The following is a 25,271-nucleotide window of genomic DNA, read 5'->3' on the forward strand; positions in this document are numbered from 1 at the left end:
TAAAATAATAATGGTGTTTTCACCCGTGTTTTAATTTATACATAAAAATGCAAAGGTTTGGTGTAAAGATTTTTATTATTATTATTATTATTATTATTAATTTTTTTGTAAAAGTTTAATAAAAAGATAAAGCTTTAATAAATTTGCATTAAATCGTAAAACCTAGAATCCGGTGGAAAAAAAAAACAAAGCTTGGAAAAAAATAAAATGGAACTTGGGGGGAAAAATAAATCTGAATTTATTTTTACATTTTTAATAAATTATTTAATTGTTACATTAAAAGTTTTATTAATTCAGCTGATTAGATATTATTTTTGCTGATTAAAATTTAATTAAATTAAAATAAATTTAAAAAAATGAAATCTGAGAAAATACTATGCAATTTGGGAAAAATAGAAGATATTTCAATTCATTAAAACATTATTTTAGGAAAAACATAATAATGATGTTTTCACCCTTGTTTTAATGTATACATAAAAATGCAAAGGTTTGGTGTAAATATATATTTTTTAAATTAAATTACATTTTCCATGTTGAATAAAGTGATAACGTTTTATGAAATCATTTGATTACTACAGTTTTTGATAATAAATTTATATTAAATCATAAAATCTAGAAACCAGGAAAAAAAATGAAAACAAAGCTTGGAAGAAGAAAAAAAGGAATTTTGGTGAAAAAAAATGAAAGTGAATTTATTTTTAAAATTGTAATAAATTATTTAATTGTTACATTAAAAGTTTTATTAATTCAGCTGATTAGTAGAGCTGTCAAATGATTAATTGTAATAATAAAAATGCTATATTTATATATTATATAATTTATTTTATCTATAACACTTTTATTTTCATGCGATTAATCGTTTGACAGCCCTACTGATTATATGTCATTTTTGCTGATTAAAATGAAATCATTATAACAGAAAGAAAAAAATGAAACTTAAGAAAAAACTATGCAATTTTGGAAAAATAGAGGACATTTTATAGGGCCCTACAGATCCCACTGTTGCTCCCTGAGCATTATAGATGTGTCTGAAACAGAAGAGAGCTGCTTTGCTTCCTACTGAGTTAATGACATTGACAAAGAATGCGCTTTTGCTTTAAAAAACACAAGACACAGATTTTTAAAAAGTTGAACTAATTTTAACTTGAGCGCCATGTTTTTAGATGTGCGTGAGATGCAGTGGTCAAACACATTTGCCTAGTGTGTTTACATAGAAAAACAATGGGAAAAGTAGCATAGTGGAATGGAAGAACACATTCTGTGTGCACCAGCCCTTAAAAGACTGTGTTTTTTAAATATGCAAAGGTGTTGCCAAGAGGTTTTTGTGCTGTCTCAGAGGGGAAAAAAAGTCTGTTCAGTCTGGCAAGATTGGTGGACATGTATTCAAGATGATTTACGGCCTGAAAATTTATCCGTTTAGTTTGATGATGTGCCTCTGAGCAAACAACTTCATCAAGATTACAGCAAAAATGAGTGCTCATCCAGTCATCACACCTTTTTAATTTCTTACATAGTTGCATGAAAGATGAACCTGTAGTCGTTGGCTTGGTGAAAGAAGCGTTTTCTCATTGGCTGAAGGCTGAGGAACAAACAGCAAGCTGCCAATCAGGAAGCAGACAAAAGCTGGATGCTGGTTCATTCACCCAGCCATTTCCCCAAAACTTCTGCAGAACAGGAAGATTTTTTGAGGAATGTCTATATATAAAGAATGAGACGGGGTTCATTTTTGGGTGAACTGTCGGTTTAAGTGCTGAGACTCGTCTGAGAGACTGTGTTTGTGCACCGCTGCTGTAAATGAGTTCTGGGCAGCGGCGGATTCTGTGGTTCCTGGTGTCGCTTCCGGAGGGAATGCAGAAGGTGTAGCACTGATGGGATTTGGTTGATGATGCGTATCCTCCGCTTCTCAGCGGGACGGAAGAGGTTACCCCTCCCTCAGCCTTTCTCTCGCTCTCACTCTCCCTCTATCTTCCTGTTCCCATCCCTCTTTTTCCTGCGCCCCGCTGCGCTGTCTAAAAGGTGTTACTAAGACGATTAGTTGCTAGCGTTTGTGGAAGGAGCCTGACTTCTGTGCTACTTTGAAGATGTGAAGGCTTTCCCCCTGCTCCGCTCAAACACCCGTCAATAGATTTTCAGTTTGTATGTAATAACTAGACATCATTAAACATTACATTGAAGCTGACATTGATGGTGTTGACACACATGTTGGCTGTCTCATGAAAAACACTTGCAAAAATTCAACCTTTCAACATTTTTATAGGAGATGGCATAGATTACAACACCAAAGACAAAATCTATTGCAATATTTTCGCTTGATTTATATCAGGTAGCACATCCTATCAGTATGATGCATTATAACGATATTTATAGTGTCATTTTTAAGTATTCTCTTCTACCTTAAAAGCATCAGTGTCTCAAATTAGTTTTATAGACATATATAATTTATATATTGTCCATATATTTCCTTAAAAAACTATTATTTATAAAAGAAAATGTATATTTATTTGTTTATCCATGCATGCATGGATTTGTGAGTTGATGAAAACCTAAGAATTCATAAAATCACAAAATCTAAAATAAAAAGTAAGTATTTACTAAAAGGCACTTTTAAAAAAAATGATAAACATTACAAAATACTAATAATTTAATAATTAAATGACTGAAACATTAAATTAAACAAATTAAAACGTGTTCGCAAAAACGTTTGAGAATCACTGGTTTAAGTATCTAAACAAAGAGTTAGAAGGAACTTAGTTATACAAATTAGTGTTATAGACATGTATAATGTATATATTGCCCATATATTTCCTTAAAAAACTATTACTTATTAAACAATATGTATGTTTATTTATATATCAGTGCATACGTGCATGCTTAAATGACCAGATGATAAAGGAAATGCATTGTTTAAAGTTGTTTAAGACTCTTCTGATGACCAGAGTAAACTAAGCTGGAATCTAAACAGAGAGTTTGAACAAACTAAAATTTAGGAGTTTTTATTCATTTATTACATGATTTCCCAAACAGTGATTTGTAAGTTGATGAAAACCTAAGAATTAATAAATCGTACAATATAACATAAAAAAGTAATTATTTACTTAAATGCACATCTACAAACTTACAAAAAAATGACAAACATTAAAAAATACAAACATTTTAATAATTAAATTACTGAAACATTAAATTAAAAATACATATTTGAGGTCAACTGGTTTAAGTATCTAAACAGAGTTTGAAATAACTTAGTTTAATAAATTAGTTTTATAGACATATATAATTTATATATAGTTCATATATTTCCTTACAAAACTATTATTTATTTAAAAAAAAAAAAAAAAGTATATTTATTTATTTATCCATGCATGCGTGCATGCTTAAATAGATGATAAAGGAAAAGCATTGTTTAAAGTTGTTTAAGACTCTTCTGGTGACCAGAGTAAACAGAGAGTTCGAAAGAACTCAGATGTAAAAGTTTTTATTTATTTATTACATGATTTCCCAAATAGGGATTTGTGAGTTGATGAAAACCTGAGAATTAATCATAAATAATAAAATGTAAATAAAAAAAGTAAATGCACTTCTAAACACTTACTAAAAAAAAAGAAACATTAAAAAATAAAAAATATTTTAATCATTATATTACTAAAACATTCAATCAAAAATAAATATGAGGTCAAAGTGTTCTCAAAAAAGTTTGAGAATCACTGGTTTAAGTATCTAAACAAAGAAAATGTACAATTGTAAATAAAAAAAATAAAATAAAATAAACAATAATATATATATATATATATATATTGCACGTCATGTAAGCAACATCAAAGAACCGTGAACATGCAGATGTGTTTTTAAATTATTGAAATATTAAATTAAAAATACATATTTCAGTTGATTTAATGCATTTTATTACTGCATAATTCCCTCATGTCATAGTTTTGATGAGTTTACTGTGAAAATGTGAAAAGCCGTCATAATAAAGAATAAGCATGTGTGTGTTTTGGATCTTTTGAGTAATTCTTGTCCTTTCTCTTTTTTAAGATGTTCACAGTGAGCCCTTATTCTGATCCCATGACGGTGAAGCTCCACAGCGGGATGTCCCGTCACGTTGAGGACCCGGAGATGCTGTGGGTGATGGGACCAGTGCTGGCGGTCGTCCTCATCATCATCATCGTCATCGGCATCCTGCTCTTCAAGAGGTACAATTACTTTCTTGAAAAATACAATCAGTCATCTAGCGCTGAGATCGTACATATTGCATTCTGCTTAAGTGACCATATTTTCTTTTTCGCCGTGCGTAGCAAACTAGAGTTTACTGCACTTCCTCCTGTCAGGTATAAATAGCCGTTCTCTCTCAGAAACATTGCTGACTCAATGTAAGAGCAGAAATTCAAAAAGTCAAGAAATCTCATTTCAGTATGACAGTCAGCAATTTAACACTTTGTTTTTTCTTAGAACACTCTTTTTCTGAAGTTTCACACAACTTTAATGATTAAATAATGATACATTTTTGGAACTAGACTACTGAAAGATATTTCATAGCACACCTACAGTACCAAAAGTCTGATCTTCCCAAATTACGTCAAAGTCACAGACATAATGTGCCCCTCTTCTCAATTATGACCAAATCCATTCAGCCTTACAGAAGAGTGCAGGAGAATCAAATGCCTAGAGTTCAAGTTAGATGTCTATTGAGGGAAGAGAAAACTCATTTTGCAAATGTCAGCTCGAATCGGAGCTCATTAGTAGCAATGGCATTTCCACGTTTCTGACAAATTCGCCCTACACACACCGTCTGTGTGGTTTTCTTCCTGTGACATTTTCTCTTTTCTCCCCTCTGCTTTTTCGTGGGATGCAGCAAACAGGAGAGGTGTGTATCGAGCGGCTCCCTTTGATCCGATAATAAACGCTTGTTTGTGTTTGGTGTTTAATGAGAGGCAATTGAAGAGTTTAATTGAGCCCAGATTAGTGCTGCTGCTCTCTAACACATACTAACACAGGAAATATCGGTAACACTTTACAGTACGGTCCTGTTAGTTAACATCAGTTAGTGCATGTTAGTTCTACATCTAGTTAGTTCATGCTCAGCTCAGGTCCATTGAATTATATTAACAGATGCAGCTTTTATTTTGAGTAGTGTATTGGTGAATATAGAAATTAACATTTAATAAATGCGTTTGAGTGTTAGTTCACGATAACTAATTCTAATGTTAAACTAAATAAATCTTACTGTAAGTGTTACAGAAATATCTCATATTTAGACACCCACCTGATCTCTGTGTTGTTCATCTACACTCATGTTTGATTTCATTTCCTGTCTGCACAGGAAGCGCTCCTCTCCCTCGGCTAAAGATGAGCACTCGGCTGGAGTTAAAGATCACTTACTGGCCCACTCCTCTGACCCGGTGGAAATGAGGAGGCTTAACTACCAAACACAAGGTATGTCATGATTGACACTTTCCATGGACTTCTGTTTAATTTAATACCAAAACAATTGGTTACAAACAGCTCATCAAATTCATAACTCACAAAACTCTGTTCAAAACCAATGTGACTTTTCACCAATGTGACACATCACCATTAAAAAAAAAAACAGACATATAGTGCCGCTGTGCTACGGGTGTCCCGAGTTCGAATCCCAACTCGAGGACCTTTTCCTGATCCCGCCCCCTATATCTCTCCCACTTCACATCCTGTCAATTCTGATCTGTCCTATGCTAATAAAGGTAAAAAAGCCAAAAAATATATCTTAAAAAAAATAAAATAATAAAAAATAATAAAATAAAATAAAAAAACAGTGGCAGTGTTTCCAGTATCACAGGATGGCATATTGGTGCCTGCATACAGTATTTTACAGTTTATAATCATATATTAGAACTACTAAATGGGCTTTGTACCTTAAAATATACTATATGGAAATATACTATAAATATATTATAACGAGTAGATTTTAATAATAATATGGGTTGAACAGAAATCCATGATCAATCAGAGTGGCATAATAATAATAAAACTAGTATCAAATTTGTTACTTGAAAAAAAAAAAAAAAAAACTTTAACTGAAATGTAAAAAACCAAACAAATAAATAAATAAATAAACAAACAAATATTAAACTTTTTATTTTAGGTAGTTGCCAAAGCAACATTTCTTATTTTTAATTAGTTTAGCTTGATGTACTAAAATAAATCAAAATAGGACTGAAATTAATAAAATAGAAAAACTGTATGCATTATAGATAAGATAGATAAATAGACATTTTAATAAAAATGACAAAAATACAACATCTTGACTAAAATTTAGCTCAGTAATGGTAAAATAGCAATTAGTAAAACACTGAACGGTCTACAGGGTCATACACACAAGGACAAAACACCATCAGGGTAATACATGTGACACTGAAATAATGCAATAAACATTTACTAAATAACAGAAAATGTGGTTACACTTTAGTTTAGGGACCAGTTCTCACTATTAACTATGACTTTCGCCTCAGTAAACTCCTAATTTGCTGATTATTAGTAGTTAATAAGGTAGTTGTTAAGTTTAGGTATAGGGGTTAGGTGATCTAAAATATGAGCATGCAAAATAGGATATTAATATGTACTTTATAAGCACTAATAAACAGCCAAAGTGTAATATGCATGCTAATAAGCAACTAGTTAATAGTGAGAATTGGTCACTAAATGTGTTACAGAAAATGTAGACCAGGCACAATGTATACTACTGATGGGGAAAAAAAAGAAAAAAAAAAAACTACTAAAACTTTTTAAATAAAATATAAGCATACGTTTTGTATTTGCCATAAATAACCATAAATTTGACAGTATTTTACAGTAAAATTACATAAAATGTATTAAAAATGCAAACATTTTTAAACTGTAGTTTCACCTTAGCCTAGTTAACATACTCCATCAAGCACTGGTAAATACAGCACCCACAAAGACTGGGTTAAATAGTACAATTTTTAACAATATTGAACTATTTTATGCATACTTTCCTATACTGACCATACTATCATAGGCATTTCTTTCCGCCTGTTCATCATCTTAGAATACATATTCTGCAATACATAAAAGATGCATGCGGTACTGCCTCAGAACGAGATCTGAAGTGTCATGATACTGCACACCTTTTGTGATGGTGCTTCAGTGACACCTTAAAATGCTCACTAGGTTTTGCAACAGAGTCTCTTTAGAAAACGAATGAGTTTGGGGTTGTTTGGATGTAGACCTCAGAAAGAGAAACAGAGCTGCTCACTGAATTTATGGATGTCAAGTTCAGCTGGAGCTCCGGTGTGAAGACAAAACATTATTCACAGAGCCGCGCTGTCAGGTGAAGGACACACTGAGGAGCAGAACCTGCCAGCTAATCTCAAACACACACACACACACACACACACACAGCGGCATCAGCTCGTATTGCTTCATTCGGTTCAGCCTGAGCTTTGAACTTGATGGATAGAATTAAACAGGATGATTCACTGGAGAAAATCTTTCTGTTTCTCGCTCTTTTCAATCCATATTTTGCACTTCTCCCTCTGTCTCTTTCTATTTTTCTCTCTCTCTCTCGGGGGAAATTTCCGAATGCTCAGACATTTTGCTGACTTCAATAAGAATCTGCTTTTGCTTCAGTTGCAAAGTGACTCATGTTCTTATGTCAGATTGTTGGGCTGCAAGCGCACGCTCGACTGATGCGCAATCTTTCTCGTGGCGAAACTGGGAGAAATATTCATGTCAACTTCCCTGCCATGGAAATTGATTTTCCTCGCTTGCGAATCTTCAAATGAGGAACCAGACTACCAGTGTTGTTGTTTGTTTACTTGTAAAAGTTCAGAATTTGTGTTTCAAAAAGCTTTAGGACACTTTGAAAATGTAAAAATGGCTTAGCGCACAGATAAAGAGTGTTTGTTGTGTAGATGCATGTTTGACGTTTCAGGCATACTGTGTTTAAAGACGTGCAAACTATATTGCAGCACCTCGTTCGTTCTCTGGGCGTGTCATAACAGTGAATAATGTGATACACAAGGTGCAATTTAAACATCCTGTTGTGTTTTGACATGCTGAAATCCAAGCAGTCCTTGATTTCTGAACAGAGAGCTTTAGTGTGAACTAAAGAAAGACAAAGTGCCTTTCAGATGTTAGGTTGTAGTGTTTTAATTCATCCTCTGGAACGTTGATGTGGAAATTCAAATTCAAAAATTCAAAAATTGCAAAAATTGCAAAAATTGCAAAAATTGAAAATCTGTTCACAAGTTTGGGGTCTGTACCTTTTTTTTTCCTTTTTTGAAGAAATTATTACTTTCAATAAAATTCAGTAAGGATGCATTAAATTGATCAAAAATGACAGTAAAGACATTTATAATGTTACAGGAGATTTCTATGTCCAATAAATGCTGTTCTTTTGAACTTTCTATTCATCATCAAGGTTTCCACAAAAATAGAAAGCAACACTACTGTTTTTCAACATTGATCATTATCAGAAATGTTTCTTGAGCAGCAAATCAGCATATTAGAATGATTTCTGAAGGATCTTGTGACACTGAAGACTGGAGTAATGATGCTAAAAATTCAGATTTGATCAGAGGAATAAATTTCATTTTACAATATATTCAAATAGAAAACAGTCATTTTGAATTGTAAAAATATTTGACAAAATTACTGTCATTGCTGTTTTTGATCAAATAAATGCAGCAAATTTGTGAACGACAGTGTATTTACTTAATAAATAACTCATATTATGTGTGATTTAAATGTTATTTTAAAAAAATATTTTTTAATAACATTAACCAGTAATTTCTCAGCTAGCTTCTTTATCTAATCAAAACACCCCACCCTCCATTATTTTACACCATGAATATTTTGTTTCACTCAGAAATATTACAGGAGTTACAGTTGACGTCAAAAGTTTGCATCCCCCTTTCAGAATCTGCAAAATGTTAATTATTTTACCAAAATAAGAGGGATCATATAAAATGACCTCAACTGTAGCTATGTTGGGGAAATGGTTTCATGTTGTCTTCTGCTCCTCATGGGTGTTTCTCTTGCTCTTTCGGTACATACTCTCCTTAGCTCTTTCTCTCTCTTCTGTAAGTGACATATATCACAGTCCCTCCTCATCTTCTTTCTGCAGGTTCCAGTGCCTTCAGCTGCCCCAGCACTTCAAGTTAGTTTCGCTCTTGCGTTCCTGTGTGAACTTTCACTACCTTCATCTCTATGCTCCTGCTCCCCTGTCCATCAAGACCAAAGCCACGTCCCCGCCACCTCTTTGGCTGCTCTCAGTTAAAGCTTCACCATCTCTCACGTCCTTTCCACAGGCTGTCCGTCTCAAACAGCTCAGTTGAGCAGATGTGGGATGGGAGGGAAAACAATCTGTGTTTTTTTAACATGTGCCCAGGTTGTAGTCCTTCTGTGTGTTATATGCCGGTGTCATTCACATGCCATTTTGATTGTACAGGACAGCTTACGCCACCTTGCTATTGACCCGGAAGCGGTTCATATTACAGCCAATGAGCATGTCCGTTCACTGCTTACATCACTGCCGCTAGTCTTAGTACATGGCATGGTTCTAAAAGCTTTGTGCTTTCTCCCTTGCCTTCGATTTCTCTCATGCTTTGGGTCGTTTTCATGTGTGCCCATCTTCCTAAAGCTTAAAATCTGTGTGAACCAAAGTGTGTTTGTTCCTCAGTTCAGCCAACCAAAACCAGACAGGCCAGTAGAAATCTTTGCTATCGGTTCATCCTCTCTTTCTCCCTGCAGGAATGCGGGAACACCCTCCAGTTTCTGTCTGTGCTTTGGCTGACCACATCGAGCGGCTGAAAGCCAACGACGGCCTACGCTTCTCACAGGAATATGAGGTAATTCATCCCAAGTCACATGTCCGTCTAAGCAACCTTGAGGAGAATTGTCCTCTCTACCTTCTGTTTAAGCCACCGAGGGATAATTGCTTGATGTCCTACAAACATCGGCAATTTACATAAAAACGTCTGCTAAGATAAATCAGGACAATGAGGGGAGGAGAACGCATTTATAATGGATTACTTATGCAGCTGGAAACACTTGTGCTTGTTCTGGCCTACATCTGCATGTGTGGAACGTGTAAATTGTAGGACAGGACAATGAAGATAAGAGTAAAGAATTTATTATGGCTGTACATTTGAAGCAGAACAGTTATAAATAGAGCTGCAAAATAGAGCTCTGGGGAAACACACATTCATTTAATTGTGCAAATCATATCAAAAGGCATTCAAGAAGAAATTAATACTTTTATTCAGCAAGAATGCATTAAATTGACCAAAAGTAACAGTGAAGGTTTACTAAAAGTTTACTATTTCAAATAAATACTGTTCTTCTGAATCAAACAATCCTGTAAAAATGCATTTGATTTTTGATTTCTGAAGGATCATGTGACACTGAAGACTGGAGTAATGATGCTGAAAATCCAGCTTTGATCACAGAAATAAATTACCTTTGAACATATATTCCAAAAGAAAAGAGTTGTTTTAAATTCTTACAAATATTTCACAATATTACTGTTTTTACTGTAGTTTTGGTGAGTGGAAGAGACTCCAAACAGCATTAAAAAACTTTACTGAGCGTAAACTTTTAAATATATATAAAATCTATCCACAAACTCTTGAGCTTTAGTGTATATTAACTCTCATTCCTCCTCCACTTTAACGTCACTCTTTTATTTCTATAATTACTTAATTTGGTTTGAGAAATGAAAGTGAATTGAGTTCTTTCATTGCTAGTTTGGCAAGACGTTTGATCTTTGGGTTCTCTTTAGAAAATCTCCCCTCTGAACAGCATGTAAAGCTACCAACCACACTTTTTTGTTTTACATGCTAGTTAGGGGGAGGGCTATTCAGAATACCTGAAACCGCATCAATAGACCAACTTGATCTGTGATTATCTGTATAAAAAACACTAAAGAAATAAAAACCCAGTGATTAGTTCTTTTGTCAGAAAAGTTCATTGCATTAAAATATGACTTTTGGTGGACTGATGTTCCTGCAACTACTGCAAGAATGTGCATAAAGCCAGCCAAACATATAGCAACTGTTCATTTTGAGCCAGACCTTGACATTTTTGTGTGCAGAATGGATCGGACAGTCAGCGAACGACCTGAACAATGCTGTGACCAGTGTTGGGGAAACTTACTTTTAAAAGTAATGCATTACAATTTTGCGTTACTCCCTGAAAAAGTAACTAATTACTTTATTTAGTTACTTTTTTATGGAAAGTAATGCGTTACGTTACTTTTGCGTTTCTTTAAATCTGGGCAGGTATTACTTCTTTGTTTTTAATATAAAACAATTTGTAATGTAAAAGCCCTTTTACACCAAAAGTGAAATGAATTCACCTCAGGCTGAAAGAAAAGTACATTTATGCAGGAGATCACTCTTCAGCTAAAAAAAAAAAAAAAAGTAATTTTAGCTTATTAGTATGATTGAATTTCATCATTGAAGGTCAGCAGCAAAGACACTGGTTAGTAAAATGGGATTAAATACATAAAGGATATTTGTTTTATTTAACATATTTAATTATTGCAGGGTTGTGTCATATTTTGTTTTTATTCATTTTGAGAAATACTGAATCTGTTTTTTGTGAGTGAAATGAATTAATGCATGTTCACATTTAGTCTAGAATACAGTAACATCATGTTTACTCCCAAATTCCTGACAGGAGACTAATCAATCAATAAACTGGCATTACTTATTTGAAAAAGTAACTCAGATAATTTCTTAGAAATTAAAAAGTAATGCATTACTTTACTAGTTACTTGAAAAAAGTAATATTATTCCGTAACTCGTGCTACTTGTAATGCGTTACCCCCAACACTGGCTGTGACTGCTCCATCGCAGACAAACAGCTAAATATGTTCACCATACAATCTCAGAAAGATTGTGTGTGACCCCGGACCACAAAACCAGTCATAAGGGTCAATTTTTTGAAATTCTGATTTATACAACACAAAATAAAGCAAAACAGTTATTAGATTAATCTCCTAAAACCTGAGAGGAAGATAACATAGGTCCCAGGTCATAATTCAAAGTTCCAAAAAGTGACAACATTTTCAAATATTCCATTTAATCATATTTCCCACAATTTTTGAATCCCATGATGTGAAAAAAAATGCTTAATGTAATATTAAGGGGAAAAGATATATTATTTGAAATGTAAAGAATACATAACTGTAATATGGATGATATTCATTATCATATGTGACCCTGGACCACAAAACCAGTCATAAGGGTCAGCTTTTTGAAATTTAGATTTATACATCATCTGAATAAATAAGCTTTTCATTTGTGTATGGTTTGTTAGGATAGGACAGTATTTGTCCGAGATACAACTATTTTAAAACCTGGAAAATAAGGGTGCAAACCATTGAGAAAATCGCCTTTAAAGTTGTCCAAATGAAGTTCTTAGCAGTGCATATTACTAATCAAAAATTAAGTTTTAAAATATTTACAGTAGGAAATTTGCAAAATATCTTAATGGAACGTGATCTTTACTTAATATCCTAATGATTTTTGGCATAAACTAAAAATTTATCATTTTGACCCATACAATGTATTGTTGGTTATTGCTACAAATATACCTGTGCTATTTAAGACTGGTTCTGTGGTCCAGGGTCACATATGATTGTGAGCTCTTTAACATCTCATGTTCAACAAGTACTGCTCTGCATTACTCAAATGTGCTGAAATGACACTAAGAACTTGTGCGTCTTCATAATACTACAACTTACACATGCTTTTACAAAGAGCCCTCACACACACACACACACACACACACACATCAGCATCTCGGGCAGTACCCAGATCGCCAGAGCTTGAAATTAAAGCTGGGAAACGACTCTATTAGGAGTGTAGTGAGTGTGAGAGTCACCTGCTTTATTAGACGGCTAATCCTGCGGTGTGTGTGTGTTTGGGGAAAGGGCGGGACTGTACTGCCTGCTTGAGTTGTTATTGTACATTGAGCAGCTCTTCTGAGTACTTAAACAATCAAGACCTTAATATAGACATCAGATACTGAGGGAGCAACAGTGATCTAATCAAATGCCAAATGACTCACATTAAACTGCAATACAAAGGTAGCTAACTAGATAAACAGATAAAGGCAGGCTTATAGGTATAGCTTATTGTGTACAAAGATGGAGAGAAAGTAATATGCCTGTAGGTAAATAATAAGATAGAGATAGATCGGTGCGAGCCTGTCATCTGTGGGAACGGCCTCACTGAGTACAGCATTTTTATTTGATATTCGCTGCAATTCAGGTTTGTTTAAAGAAATTAATACTTTAAATTAGCACGGATGCATTAAAACTGATCAAAAAATTACAGTAAAGACATCTATAATTACAAGTAATATTCCTATTTCAAATAAATTATGTTCTTTTGAAGTTTGTATTAATTAAAGAATCCTGAAAAATAAAATGTATCACCATTTCCACAAAAATTTGAAGCAGCATGTCACTTCAGCATATTAGAATGATTTCTGAAGGATTTCTGGAGTAATGATACTGAAAATTCAGCTTTGAATCACAGAAATAAATTACATTTTAAAATATATTCACATAGAAAACAGTTATTTTACATTGTAATAATATTTCACAATTTTAGTGTTTTTACTGTCTTTTTAAACAAATAAATGCAGTCTTGGTGAGCAGAAAAGACTTCTTTCAAAAACATGAAACCAAAAAAATATGAATGGTAGTGTACAACGAAAACTTTTTTTATTAAAAAAAACTTGATCTTATTTAAGCGTAAACATTTTGTATGATTTTTTATATGATTTAAATTAGACCATGATCGGCTCATGATGGTGTAAAGATGCTTTATTACATTTTTAATGTTAAACTTTGTTTTCAAATATTACCTGTGGTCATGCTGACACTGTATTTCATACAAAAATTTTATATAAAACAGAGAGAGCTCTCACACTTACAACAAAAAGTCCAACAGAACTTCATTTGCGCTCACTGAAGCTTGTGGTACATAAATATTAACTTTGTAAATGTATTTCACTTCAGAGGCATTTTTGTAAAATGCTCTGCTATTTTTATCATTGTTTTATAATGGAGAGCAACCACACATCAGGGCAGAGCTAACAACACACAAGGATAACACATTCTCAGATAATACATACGCCTGCGTTAAAACCTGTGATGTGAGAAACATGAGACAACTTAATAAGACATTGCTCGACATTGCTATATGACAAGAATAGCCACGCATACAGTAGACAGAGATGAGAGCGACGTCTTCAATATATAGTGTGACAGACAGGCACTGTTAAATGCTATTAAAATGAATTTTTTATTGCTCACATGTTGCTGTTTCATTGCTCAGGAGATTTAATATACTGTAGGTCTGAGTTATGTTATATTCATGCCACAAACTCCTTGTGTAGATCCTCATGTATATTAACTATCACATATGGAGGAGAAAGAACTTATTGTGGATGCAGAGAAACATTAATATAATATGATAAATCCATCAGTGCCATCTGGAGAGATGTCATGCAAGTCAAGAAAATAGAAGTTATGTGATTTATGCTGTGCAGACAAACTGACAGAACTCATCACATACTCGTCTGATTAGCTGTGATTGTACAGTATTTTTCGCCTCCAAATTTACTTACTGTGTCAGGTTAGCACACAATGTTAAGATATGAAATGCAGAAATTGCATAGGGCTTGTGTATGTTTATTTGAAGTGCATTGATGGAGCCTTTGCCAGCGATCAATACAGTCATCATGAAAACACGTCAACAAACACACACAAACAAATGCACAGAATCAAAAAAAAAATACACTGCTGTTAGAGTAAGCTGACAAGCAATTATCTGCAATGGCAGATGTGCTGTGATTCATTATTTTTCATAGGCAGTTTTTCGTATTCCATCTGTTAGCACAAAGAAGATCAGACTCTGGTTTATCTTCATTCCATATGCATCTAGAAAAATGTCGCTTTGCCCTTTAAATGAACTGTACGTGTCACCGTCCAATGGGATGTGCTTAGCCTCACATTCAAAAGACTGTGCTCAATAAGACTTTTTTAAAGAAATTAATATTTTTATTCACCGAGGATGCATTAAATTGATCAAAAGTGACCATAAAGACGTTTTATTTTAAAAAATCTGTTTCAAATAAATGCTGTCCTTTTGAACTTTGTATTCATCAAAGAATCCTGAAAAAAAAAAATGTTTCAGGGTTTCCATAACAAAATATGCTGTAGTTTTCAACATTGACTATACTCAGAAAATTCAGCTTTGAATCACAGAAATAAATTACATTTTACAATATATTACCATAGAAAATATTTATTTTAAATCGTAATAAAATATTACAATATTACTATTTTTACCGTATTTTTGGTCAAATAAATGCAGTCTTGGCAAACATAAGATTCATATCAGCCCCAAAAATTCTTATCAACCCCAAACTTTTGAATAGCATTTAGTTGATATGTTTTGTTCATTATAACTGCTGGTCATTCGGCTAGAAATGCAGCATCTCAGAGCTGCAGTAATGTGATACAGGGAGACTAGCGAAGAGAAGTCTAAACCTCACCCTGTGACCCGTTATCTCATCGCTATGGTAACAGCAGGGTTGGATTAGGCAGGTCTCTAAAGCGCCGGGACGATTCCGGCTAGGCATGTCAAGGTAGAGATTTGCAGATTTGTGGTGCGTCTGATAGATTTTGCATCATCAGCTCTTGCTGTGGCAGAGTTGTCATATTATGAATGATTCATTGGTGCACATTATTCCATGACTTTGTAAACTTTCATCAGAATGAAATGAAACTTGCTCCACCTCTGAAATGACTTCCGTTTTTAGCTGATGTCCCCAAACCTTATTTTTTAACCCCTTCCCTCTAGTCACCTATCATATGAGATTTCAGTCAGTTCCCTCATTAAAGTTTTATACTGTTGTTTTTATATCTTTTCTCGTGTTACAGTAAAGTAGGTTATCATGTGCTGACATGTTGTTGTTTGACTCAACCAATGGCATAAGATTGGGGGGCGGCACTAAATAATGGGCATAGAATAAGGGAGTATTTAGGAAACATTTGAAAAAAATCATTATTTTTGCAGTTATGTTTTGCACCACTAGTGGCATTAAGAGAAGATTTGTAAGGCGATTAACATTTTCTGTTTCTTATTTGTTTTTTTTAATATTTGCACTGATCATTTCAAGGTTAAATGTGTCTATTGTCTTCCTTTTTGGGTTGATGATGTTTGTCTAGCAATCTAATAAACATGCTCATGTTTTGTCTCTCTGTTCTGTAGTCTGTTGACCCCGGTCAGCAGTTCACCTGGGAGAACTCCAACCTAGAGGTCAACAAGCCCAAGAACCGCTATGCAAACGTCATCGCTTACGACCACTCCAGAGTCGTGCTGACCCCTATTGATGGTGAGTCCAAAAACAGCTGCTCTATGTGATAATACAGTACAGATCATTCATCGACCTCAAATATGGCTTTTCATCTGAAAGATGTATGTAGTAACAACTTTACATGGCTGCTGAATCTAATTTTAACCTAGAAAAATGTGTGTTGTTCAAGTGTCTTTGTGAAAGCTGAATAGCAGCACTCTCACTGCAGATGGAGGTGCTGGTGCAGTCACTTGCACTTAAAATACTCCATCATTTTTGGCCATACAGAGTCATACATCTTACGAATCTGTAAAGACCCTACATTTATTTGTGTGCAGTCACAATAACAACGAAATGTTGTGCTTTTGTAATTAAAGCAAAGAGGATTTCTGCAATCTCTCTCTGTGAACGTGAGCTAATTCAAATAGAAAACAAATATTCTCATATTATGTAATCCATATGAAACGAGCGCATACAGGCGCATCACTACTGCGGAGATGACGAGTCAGTGTCACCAACTTCATCTCTTAAAGGAGAAGTCCACTTCCAAAACAAGGATTCACATATAATTTACTCACCTCCTTGTCATCCAAGATGTTCATGTCTTTCTTTCTTCAGTCGTAAAGAAATTATGTTTTTTTTGAAGGAAACAATTTCTTTACGACTGAACAAAGAAAGACATGAACATCTTGGATGACAAGGGGGTGAGTACATTATATGTACATCTTTGTTTTGAAAGTAGACTTCTCCTTTAAACCAAAAACAAAGAAAGCACTAATTTATCAATAAATTATTAAAACGTTAATGCAGTCTCCTTGCTGTTTATCTGCCAGTGGCAAGCTTTTTTTGTGTGCGATTGAGCACTTATTAGACTATATAAGCAATTTAAGGCTCATTATTATGATTTATATGGTTTATTAATAAATGTGCGACTACTAGTCAACCATAAAAATCTTTAGTCAAGGGCAGCCCTTATAGCCTGTTTTTGAGTCTTCTCTACTCACCAAAGTTGAATTTATTTAATGAAAAATGCAGTTAAAACAGTAAATATTATTACCATTTAAATATATCTGTTAAATGTAAATGAATATCTGTTAAAATGTAATTTATTCCTGTGATGCAAAGCTGAATTTTCAGCATCATTACTCCAGTCTTCAGTGTCACATGATCCTTCACAAATCATTCTAATATGCTGATTTGCTGCTCATAAAACATTTCAGATTATTGTCAGTGTTGAAAACAGTTGTGCTGCTTTATATTTTTCATGATACATTTTTTTTAAAGATTCTAGAAGGTTGAAACATACAGCATTTATATGAAATAGAAATCTTTTGTAACATTATAAATGTTTTACTGTCACTTATACTGTCACTTTTCATCTATTTAATGCATCCTTGCTGAATAAAAGTGTTAATTTCTTTGAAAAGCATCTTACTGACCACAAAAGTTTGAACAGTAGTGTAAGTAGCTTGTCGAAATGAAGAGTCATTCAACAATGACCGGTTTCAAAGAGAATCTGCCTACTGAATTTTGTAAAAGGCCATCGAGTCTAAATCAAGCCTGTTTATTAAATATTTTGGATAATTTCTAGGTTCTTTCAGTGCTGTTTAATTTATTTTTAAAAATGAATAATAAAAAGTGTGCAGATGATGCATGTGGGCTTACCAAGGCCATCAGTACAATGAGCGCTCAGTTCTCAGCCATTCATTGTGTGTTAACACTGCACTGTTGAACCACAGGTGTACCGGGGAGCGACTACATCAATGGTAACTACATTGATGGCTACCGCAAGCAGAACGCCTACATCGCCACTCAGGGTCCTTTGCCCGAGACATTCAGTGACTTCTGGAGGATGGTGTGGGAGCAGAGGACCAACACGATCGTCATGATGACCCGACTGGAAGAGAAAAGCAGGGTGAGATTTCACACGTCATCTCGTGTTGTCTGGTTCCCACCTCAGAGTGAGAGAAATGTGTTTTGGTATGGCAAGCAATGCAGATGGCATGGAAATTACCTATAGGAATTATAGGAAGACTATTAATCACACTAAAGATCTCAGTAAATGATGTCAGAGTTTTCATTTTTGGGTTTTCTGTCCCTTTACAAAATCATGGACCTCATGGACATGTGCAAACACGTACCCGGGCTGTGAGTTACATAGAAAAGGAAAGGACCAAAAGTGTCCTCATAGGACTGTTGAACAGGAAGTGATTTGTGTGCATGTGTGTTTGTGAGAGAGGGAGGCGTCACATGTTCCCTCACCTGCCGTGTGACCAGATGGTCATTCTGTTTTTCCTCCACATGGTCGATCTCAATATACATGAATGTGATTTAATGCAAGCTTTCTAATGAAATTCTGTACCTCACGATTCACAATTCTGACTTTGGACCACAAAACCAGTCTTAAGTAGCACAGGTATATTTGTAGCAATAGCCAAAAATACATTGTATGGGTCAAAATGATCAATGTTTCTTTTATGCCAAAAATCATTAGGATTTTAAGTAAAGATCATGTTCTATGAAGATATTTTGTAAATTTCTTATCGTAAATATATCAGAACGTAATTTTTTTATTAGTAATATGCACTGCTAAGAACTTCGTTTGGACAACTTTAAAGGCAATTTTCTCAATATTTAGATTTTTTTTTTTTTTTTGTGCACCATCAGATATTCAAATAGTTGCATCTCAAATATTGTCCTATGCTAACAAACCATACATCAATGGTAAGCTTATTTATTCAGAATTGACCCTTATGACTGGTTTTGTGGTCCAGGTTCACAGCTATAGTATATAATTTGTTCTATAATGTCAATGTTTAATATATAGTCAAATTTATCAAACTCTATAGAGAAAATGACATTTTTAACCAAAAAAAGAAAAAAAATGAACAAGACTCAATTTTAAAAATGCAGAAGGTTTTTTAGGAGAATTTGGTTTAGTCAGCTGTATTTATTAATTAGCTTAAAAAAGTGCACAGATTGTACCTGTTCTTTGTTGAGGAGGGACAGCAGTGTTTACGGAAACCCAGATGGGTCATGCTAATGCATCTCAACCCCAGACCTGCCGGCCATTACTCATTCAGCCCTCTGTGCTCAGTGTGTGTGAGTGTGTATTCACAGTATGTGACCCATGTGTGTTATTGGAGCCGGAGGTTCAGCCATAGTTCTGGCCGGTCTGTGGTGCGTGATGCCCCCATCTGCCCGAGACCCGCGGGTCTGCTTCAGCTTCAGCTGGCCTCCTCTCACCCGTCTTCTGTGCTCTTATGCTCCCTGATGTGTGATGTTTGTGTGTGTCTGTGATTGCAGGTGAAGTGTGATCAGTACTGGCCGAGCCGTGGAACAGAGACGTACGGCATGATTCAAGTGTCCATGCTGGATACGGTGGAGTTAGCCACATACAGCGTCAGGACCTTTGCTCTCTATAAGGTCCGTGTGTGTTCATAAATCACATTTATTTGTTTGTTTTTTAAACCACTGCAGTGACAAATCATTTGTTTTAAATCAAATTCTGTTTAACAATTGTGTGTAATAAAACCATATACACAAAACAACCTGAAAAGAAGTTTTAGATTTATGTTTGACACATTTTTTAACAGGCAGATACACTGCATTCTCACAAATGACTGACGTTTCTTCTCATTAATGTTGTAAATGTCTTTTTGTGATATTGAGGCGGTACATAGCAGAACTGAATAAATGAAGATGGAAACATTTCCACAAAAACATGCAAATTTAATTATTAGTAGGAGACAAAACTGCCTCTTGCTGAGATCCTAGAGCCTAAATTAATTTTTATTCAGAAAATGATTTTTATAACAAAATTGTATAACATTTTATAGTAACACTTTACAATACATTAGTTGACATGAACTAAGAATATACAATACGTTTACAGCATTTATTAATCTTAGTTAAGTAGTAATAAACAGCCAGTATGTTAATAATAGGCATGTTAATAAGTAACTAGTTAATAGTGAGAATTATTTCCTATACTAAATTGTTACACTGAAGTGTTACCGTTAATATTACTTTCAACATTTACTAATGCATTATTAAAATCAAAAGTTGTGTTTGTTAACATAATGCACTGTGAGCTAACATGAACTACACTGTGAAAAAACATTTGTTGAGTCAACTTAAAATAATTTGTAACCTGGCTGCCTTAAAATTTGAAGTTCAATCAACTCAAAAAAAGGTTATTCAACTTGAAATGTTAAATTATACAAAGTGACAACTTAGATATTTGAGTTGACTGAACTTAAAATTTTAAGGCAGCAGGGTAACAAATTATTTTAAGCTGACTCAACAAATTGTGTTTTTTATTTTTTACAGTGTAACAATGAGCAGCTGTACTTTTATTATCTAACATTAACAAAGATGAATAAATACTGTAATAAATGTATCATTGTTTGTTAATGTTAGTTAACACATTAACTAATGTTAACAAATGAAACCTTATTGTAAAGTGTTATCGATTTTATGGTAGATGAAATAATAACTGTACATTATATAATAAATTATATATATTACATATTATAGTTCACTTTTTATATTTAACATCATATTTAACTTACATAGTTTGTGCACACCACAGGGCAATTTCAGCATATTTTATTTTATTTTATTTTATTTTACTATTTTATTTTAAATAGATAATTTAATACACAATTATTATTATTTTTTTTAATTTCCTGTCATGTCAGTAAAATACATAAAATGATGTATGGTTGGGTGGATAGATAAATCATTTTTTATTAATTTATTTATTAATTTATCTTTTTTTTTTTTTTTTTTTTTTTTTTTTGTTGTGAACATAGAATGAAATATGGTTTATTCAGTACAGTACTGTAAATGTTTACATAGTCCATATGTTGCATTTTTCCCATATATGTCCACTTATACATGTCAGGTTTTCTGGACCAAAAATTTGTTGTAATTTAGTTTCCCATAACTAATTTTGTCTCCTTCCTCAGATCTTTACGATTACACAGGCTGCTTTTGCAGCTTTAAGACCTGTGTTTTGATTGGTTAATCTTCACGTACTAGCATAGTTCATCCGAACAGGCCAGTTAAACACTAAATAGTTCCTGATGTGTAAATGGTCATAAGTTAACAAGCCCATAGTTGTGATCTCACAACCTTAACGATTTCTGATTGACTTGTTTTTGCAGTTTAATTTGTGATTAGATTGTGGAGGGAGATTAATATTAAAATTCAGTATATGTAATTAATTATGTATTATAAACACATTCTTTTATTTAAAAACAGCAGGAAAAATCTTTTTTTTTTTCTATCATATATATCTTTGATTATGTTGTAACAGAATGGGTCCAGTGAGAAACGGGAAGTTCGGCAGTTCCAGTTCATGGCCTGGCCGGATCACGGCGTTCCCGAATACCCCACACCTATTTTAGCTTTTCTGCGCAGGGTCAAGGCCTGCAACCCACCTGACGCCGGACCCATGGTGGTGCACTGCAGGTAGAGCATGACCTCCGCCCGCTTATCTATTAGCATGCACATGTGTGTATGAATGCACTCTAAATCTAAGATTTTCCTCGTGTTTCCCATGGCAGCGCCGGCGTGGGTCGGACGGGCTGTTTTATCGTAATAGAGGCCATGCTGGAGCGGATGAAGCACGAGAAGTCGGTGGATATCTACGGTCACGTGACCTGCATGCGCGCTCAGAGGAACTACATGGTGCAGACGGAAGATCAGTATATCTTCATCCACGAGGCCCTGCTGGAGGCCGCCACCTGCGGGAACACAGAGGTCCCGGCGCGGAGCCTGTACACACACATCCAGAAACTCACGCAGGTGTCGCCCGGGGACACCGTCACTGCTATGGAACTGGAGTTTAAGGTCAGAAAACACACACAGACACACATAATCTCATACATCAAACTAACCCGACACGGCACAACAGGGTTCCTGTGTCAGTTTTTCTCTCCTCACTAAAAGCAAAACACAGTGTGAAGACACAAAATCACAGCCGATCAGAACATGTTTGATGTTTGGAATACAGCTCTGTGGAACCAAAAGACAAAGCAATGCCTTGTTGCTTGTTAAAACCCCTGATTAACATGCAGAAGATGCAGTTTATACCTAGCGGTCTGTCTTGCCTGGTTTTTACAGTTGGGAACAGGGTTGTTGTTGTTGTTAACTAAAACTTTTGTTAATTGAAAAACAGCTGGAAATAACTAAAATATAAATATTAGATGATAACTTTGGTAACACTTTAGAATAGGGAACACTTGTTCACTATTAACTACGACTTTTCCCTCAATAAATTCCTAATTTACTGCTTATTAATAGTTAGTAAGGTAGTTGTTAAGTTTAGGTATTGGGTATGATTAGGGATCATGTAGAATAAGGTATTAATATGTACCTAATTAGTACTAATAAATGGCTAATATTCTAGTAATATGCATGCTAATAAGCAACTAGTTAAGAAACCGTAAAGTAAAGTGTTACCATAACTTTTAATAATAAATGTTATTATATGAGTGTTATTATTTGAAGCTAAAGCACAAAAATTACTAGATATTTGAATCAGTATTGGTCATTAATTAATGAAATATAAGGAATGCTTCAAGTTAAACTCAAGTAATGTAACAATGTTGATTATTAAATTAACTAAAAATAAATAAAAACTAAAACTGAACAGAAAATAAAACTGAAAAAAAAAGAAATACTAAAAATGAAACTAAAATTTAAAATGAAAAAATGAAAATATAAAAATAAAAGTTAACACTTACAATAAGGTATCATTTGTTAACATAAACTAACAATGAACAATATATTTTACAGAATGTATTAACTTTTAAATGTTAAATTTTAATGTTCATGTTAACATGTACAATGTTTGATTTTAATCATTTATAAGTAAATGTTGAACTTAACATTAACTAAGATAAATAAATCTGGTAACACTTTACAATAAAGTTCCGTTAGTTAAAATTAGTTAATGTATTAACTAACTTGAACCAACAATGAACAATACATTTATTGCTGTTTTTATTCATCTTTGCTAATGTTAGTTAATGAAAATGCAGTTGCTCATTGTCAGTTCATGTTAATTCACAGTGCATTAGCTAATGTTAACAAATACAATTAATGCATTAATAAATGTTGAAATTAACATTAACTAAGATTAATAAATGCTGTAAAAGTATTGTTCATTCTTAGTTTACATTAACTAATGTTGACTAATGTAATGAATCTTATTGTAGAGTGTTACCGCATTTATTAATCTTAATGTTAATTTCAACATTTACTAATTCGTTATTAAAATCAAAAGTTGTGCTTGTTAACTTTCGTTAATGCACTGACAAAGATTAATAAATACTGTAATAAATGTGTTGTTAATTGTTTGTTCATGTTAGTTAATACATTAACATTAACTAATAGAACCTTATTGTAAAGTCTTACTAAAAATTATTGTTTTTGCTCTTGTTATCTAATATAGTTAACTAATGTATGCAAGTGAAATGTTATTGTAAAGAGTTAAAACCATAAAGCGAATTCAAATATTAATAAACACTACAATAGTCAATAAATAATACTAAAACAGCACTGATTGGGAATGAAGAACAAGTGTTTATTCAAAAACATTTCTGATTTTGTTAACAGAACTGGAATAATTATGTATAATCTGAACCTGAATTCCTTATGATTCTCATCTACAATGGCAAAGTTGATTTCCGTGATATTACACTGGAAGAGGAGCAAGAAAAACTGCTGTAGAAAAAGAAAAGACATGCACATTGAATTTTTTTGCGGAAACATTCTTGCCAATGCAAAGATGCACATTTTTTACTGCTTAAACAGTAAGTTGGTGCTGATGGAGAAGCTGACAGGCCATATCTGTGACTGTGGTGAGAATTATAGCTGCTGCGTGCATGAAAACACTCCTTTAACATACAACAGCTGTCCTCAGAGACGCTTCACAGCCCGAATGATGAGGCTCAGAGCTGCTTTACGCACATGATCATTATAGATCCGTCGAGGATGTAATCAGGTTTTAATGCTTGATGTTGTTTCTCCAGCGGATGGGAATTGTCTGATTCTGAAGGGCCAGTGCAGTCAGAGCTGTGTGTGGAAACACATTTGGGTTTCCCTGCGCAACATGAACGATTTTAATGGGCTGTTTTTCCCATGATGCATCTTGGTGACACGCTGAGATTCAAAGAGCATGTATCATTTGAAGTTTGTGAACAAAGCCTTTCAAAATACCCCATTCTTCACCAAAGGAAGACGTCAGATGTTGACAATGGAAAAAAACGCTTTGAAATTCAGTTTGGTAATTAACATTAAGCCATGAATACTGAAGTTGAGCTCAGTTTTGGAATTTAAAGCATTCCTGATATGTAACCTTGGACCACGAAACCATTTTTAAGTAGCACAGGTATATTTGTAGCAATAGCCAAAAATACATTGTATGGGTTAAAATGATCAATTTTTCTTTTATGCCAAAAATCATTAGGATATTAAGAAAAAGGTCATGTTCCATAAAGATATTTTGCAAATTTCCTACAACTCATTTTTGATCCGTAATATGCATTGCTAAATACTTCTTTTTTTTTTTTGCACCCTCAGATTCCAGATTTTCAAATAGTTGTATCTCAGCCAAACATTGTCCTATCCTAACAAACCATACATTAATGGAAAGCTTATTTATTCAGCTAAAACATGACTGGTTTTGTGGTCCAGGGTCCCATATTTCATTCATTCATGACCAGTGCTGTTTGAAATATCTAGAATGGATTATTATACAGAATAATGGTGCCGAATAAGATGTACACAAAAGCTGGCATTTAAAAGAAACATATTTTATGGAATATTTATTTGAAATCACACAAAAAAGTAAAACATTATAGTATCCTCAAGTCTAAATAGCT

The 25,271-nt window shown here is 33.8% G+C and overlaps 1 protein-coding gene across 13 annotated transcripts in view; it reads left to right on the plus strand.

Moving 5' to 3' along the window:
• Positions 1-25,271, plus strand: part of ptprfa (protein tyrosine phosphatase receptor type Fa) — a 236,252-nt gene that overhangs the window by 200,817 nt on the left and 10,164 nt on the right. For 8 of the 13 annotated variants that reach the window (XM_051111347.1, XM_051111346.1, XM_051111354.1 and 5 more), the window contains 9 exons: positions 4,033-4,190; positions 5,318-5,430; positions 9,122-9,154; positions 9,748-9,845; positions 16,290-16,413; positions 18,114-18,289; positions 19,681-19,800; positions 21,698-21,852; positions 21,948-22,233. In XM_051111347.1, coding sequence (XP_050967304.1) covers positions 4,033-4,190; positions 5,318-5,430; positions 9,122-9,154; positions 9,748-9,845; positions 16,290-16,413; positions 18,114-18,289; positions 19,681-19,800; positions 21,698-21,852; positions 21,948-22,233 — 1,263 coding nt within the window. The remainder of the gene's footprint in view (positions 1-4,032; positions 4,191-5,317; positions 5,431-9,121; positions 9,155-9,747; positions 9,846-16,289; positions 16,414-18,113; positions 18,290-19,680; positions 19,801-21,697; positions 21,853-21,947; positions 22,234-25,271) is intronic. The other 5 variants (XM_051111352.1, XM_051111358.1, XM_051111359.1 and 2 more) reach the window with 1 other exon arrangement.

This window comes from Labeo rohita, chromosome 6 (genome assembly GCF_022985175.1).
Source record: "Labeo rohita strain BAU-BD-2019 chromosome 6, IGBB_LRoh.1.0, whole genome shotgun sequence".
NCBI classification, from domain to species: domain Eukaryota; kingdom Metazoa; phylum Chordata; class Actinopteri; order Cypriniformes; family Cyprinidae; genus Labeo; species Labeo rohita.